Source organism: Dasypus novemcinctus, chromosome 9, assembly GCF_030445035.2.
Source record: "Dasypus novemcinctus isolate mDasNov1 chromosome 9, mDasNov1.1.hap2, whole genome shotgun sequence".
NCBI classification, from domain to species: Eukaryota; Metazoa; Chordata; class Mammalia; order Cingulata; family Dasypodidae; genus Dasypus; species Dasypus novemcinctus.
The window spans coordinates 123,795,781-123,798,303 of record NC_080681.1 but is presented as its reverse complement, the minus strand read 5'-3'; the positions used below and the strand labels follow the sequence as shown (position 1 = coordinate 123,798,303).

At 53.1% G+C, this 2,523-nt stretch overlaps 1 protein-coding gene across 1 annotated transcript; it reads right to left on the bottom strand.

Moving 5' to 3' along the window:
• Positions 1-1,058: 1,058 nt before the first annotated feature.
• Positions 1,059-1,607, bottom strand: LOC101440821 (large ribosomal subunit protein uL23). The gene has a single exon (XM_012529851.2). It carries the CDS (start codon positions 1,595-1,597, stop codon positions 1,127-1,129), a length of 471 nt encoding a protein of 156 aa, XP_012385305.2. The 5' UTR covers positions 1,598-1,607; the 3' UTR covers positions 1,059-1,126.
• Between the last annotated feature and the right edge of the window lie 916 nt (positions 1,608-2,523).

The window sequence follows — 2,523 nt, the reverse complement described above, 5'->3', positions numbered from 1 at the left end:
GCCACATCCGCTTCCCGAAGACCCTTTTCACTGGAAATGACAACCCAATTTAAAGTGCTCTAAGCAAAAAAGGAAATTGTCTTTGGTAAACAACAGTCCATAGGTAAATGGAGCTATAGGAACATTAGATCCAGGTGCTCAGTCATGTGCCCACTTCTGGATCCACATGGATTGAGGCTGGGAAAGGAGGGTTCCCCGTGGAAGGTGCCTGCTGGGTCTCTGCCCAGGTAGAGGTTACTGCAGCTCAAGCCACCTGTTGGCAGATTTCCTGGGTGTGAGATGCAAGGACATAATGTTGGGCAACAATCTCCTGGCTGCAAATTGGCATCCCAGCCCCATTCGCAGTGGGGAGGGAAGGTTCCCAGCAGCCAGTGCTTAGACCCCCGTCCCTGAGTATAGAACCCATACGCCACATCAACATCCTGTGATTATGCCCGCTCGGCCTCTCCTCCTTCATGCCTTACCACTCCTCCAGCTTGAGCGCCCCAGCCAGACGGAGCCACCGCAGTTCCAAGTTCTTGCCTCCCTCCGGACCTTGCACGTGCCACTCCCTCTGCCTGGCGCGCCCTCCATCTTCCTCGTTTCGTACATTCCTTCTAGTCCTAGAAGTCACTTCCTTCATCCCCGACTGTCCGTCACCTCTGCTGGATAAGATGTGCCCACGGCTCCCAAGCCGCCCCATGACCCACCCCAGCCCGCATGACACAGCGCTGCACTGGTCTGCTTCCTCATCTGCTACTCCCAAGACACCCGGAAGGGAGTTTCGGGAAGGGCGTATATTGCTCATACTTTAGCTCCAGGGCCTGGTGCTGGGCCTGACCCCTAGTGGTCAGTAGGTCTTTTCTGAACGGAAGAATATCCAGTGGACTGGACGGGCAGTGGGGATGATTCACTGAGAAGTCCAAGGGGCAGGCCAGCAAGGAGCAAGGCACCCAGTATGAGACGGACGTGAAAGGGCCCCAGGCAGCTGCCAAGAGACCCCACCAGGGTGGTGACGGGCAGGTCAGCCCAAGGCTATGTAAATGGGGGCACCTTGAATCTTCTCTCTAGATGGGATCTTTTTTTTTTTTTTTTTTTTTATTGTCACAAAACTTAATATATTTAGAATTAGCCAGCTGGACTCAGTTTAGATGATCCCAATTTTGTTGGCAACATCCAAAGCATCATAGTCAGGAGCCAGTCGAACATATGCCTTCTTCTCTCCATCAGGCCTGATCAGGGTGTTGACCTTGGCCACATCAATGTCATAGAGCTTCTTCACAGCTTGCTTGATCTGGTGCTTGTTGGCCTTGACATCCACAATGAACACAAGTGTGTTGTTGTCTTCAATCTTCTTCATGGCTGACTCAGTGGTCAGGGGGAACTTGATGATGGCATAGTGGTCAAGCTTGTTTCTCCTGGGGGCGCTTTTCCGAGGATATTTGGGCTGTCTCCTGAGACACAGCGTCTTAGGCCGCCGGAAGGTGGGTGACGTGCGGATCTTCTTTTTTTTGTGGCTGTGGACGCCTTTCAGTACTGCCTTCTTGGCTTTCAAAGCTTTTGCTTTGGCTTCTGTTTTGGGAGGGGCAGGCGCTTCCTTCTTCGCTTTCGGCGCCATCTTCGTGAAAAGGCTCTAGATGGGATCTTATCCAAGCCCAAACACCCTGCCCCAGGTAGACCTAGAAGGCACGCCCGGCAGGGCCCTTCCGGAACAAGCACCCTCACCCCCTCCTCCTCCAAGGAACGTCTGAGTTGGCTTTCAAGGAGGCTCTTTGCCATTCCCAGATAAAAGGTCGTGCGTGGAAAACACAAGTGCTCCTCCCTGCCTTGGTGGTGCCTGGGTCCCCTCACACTAATGAGCTTGGTGAACCTGCTTCCTTCTCTTTTGGGCCCCGGGAACACCTGACAACAGGCCTCTGGTGCCACAAGGGCACCCATGTTTTCACCTCCTTGGGGAAGGGCCCTCCATCCAGGCTCTTGCGCCCAAAAGTAAAAAGCAGGGTCAGCTTGCTCCTCCAGCCCAGGCTGCGGCCCCTCCTGCCGTTCACTCCCCAAGAACCAGGTTTGCTGTCTACGAGAAGGAAGGCGCTTCGCTTTTCAAACAGGCCTGAACCCCAGTTGGTTTCTCAGCCACCTGACGCTCCCACATGGCAAGCGTGGGTTCTCAGCCAGCCTCGTTATTGCCTTGCTCAGAAGTAATTAAAGGATCATTCTTACTCAGTTACATTTCCCTGCATTTCCTGAGGCTGCTGACTCTGCTCTCTAAGTGTATTTTCTTTTCCAAATCAATTTTGTCTTGACTTCTGTTGGAAGAAATACGGTGCTTACTGGGACAGGGAGACTGAAATGACTATAGACAAAGATTTATCGAGAAGCTCTCCCAATGGACGGGGTCTGAAGAACAGACTTCAGCCCCCCGCCTTGGAAGGGGGACTTGAATTTATACAGGACTTTGCTAGGCGGGGGTATGATAGTTGGTGGGAGGGGGTTGAGGGTCCGAGTGAAGTGCAGGGGCCAATGGGAAGAGCCCTAAAAGGTGGAACT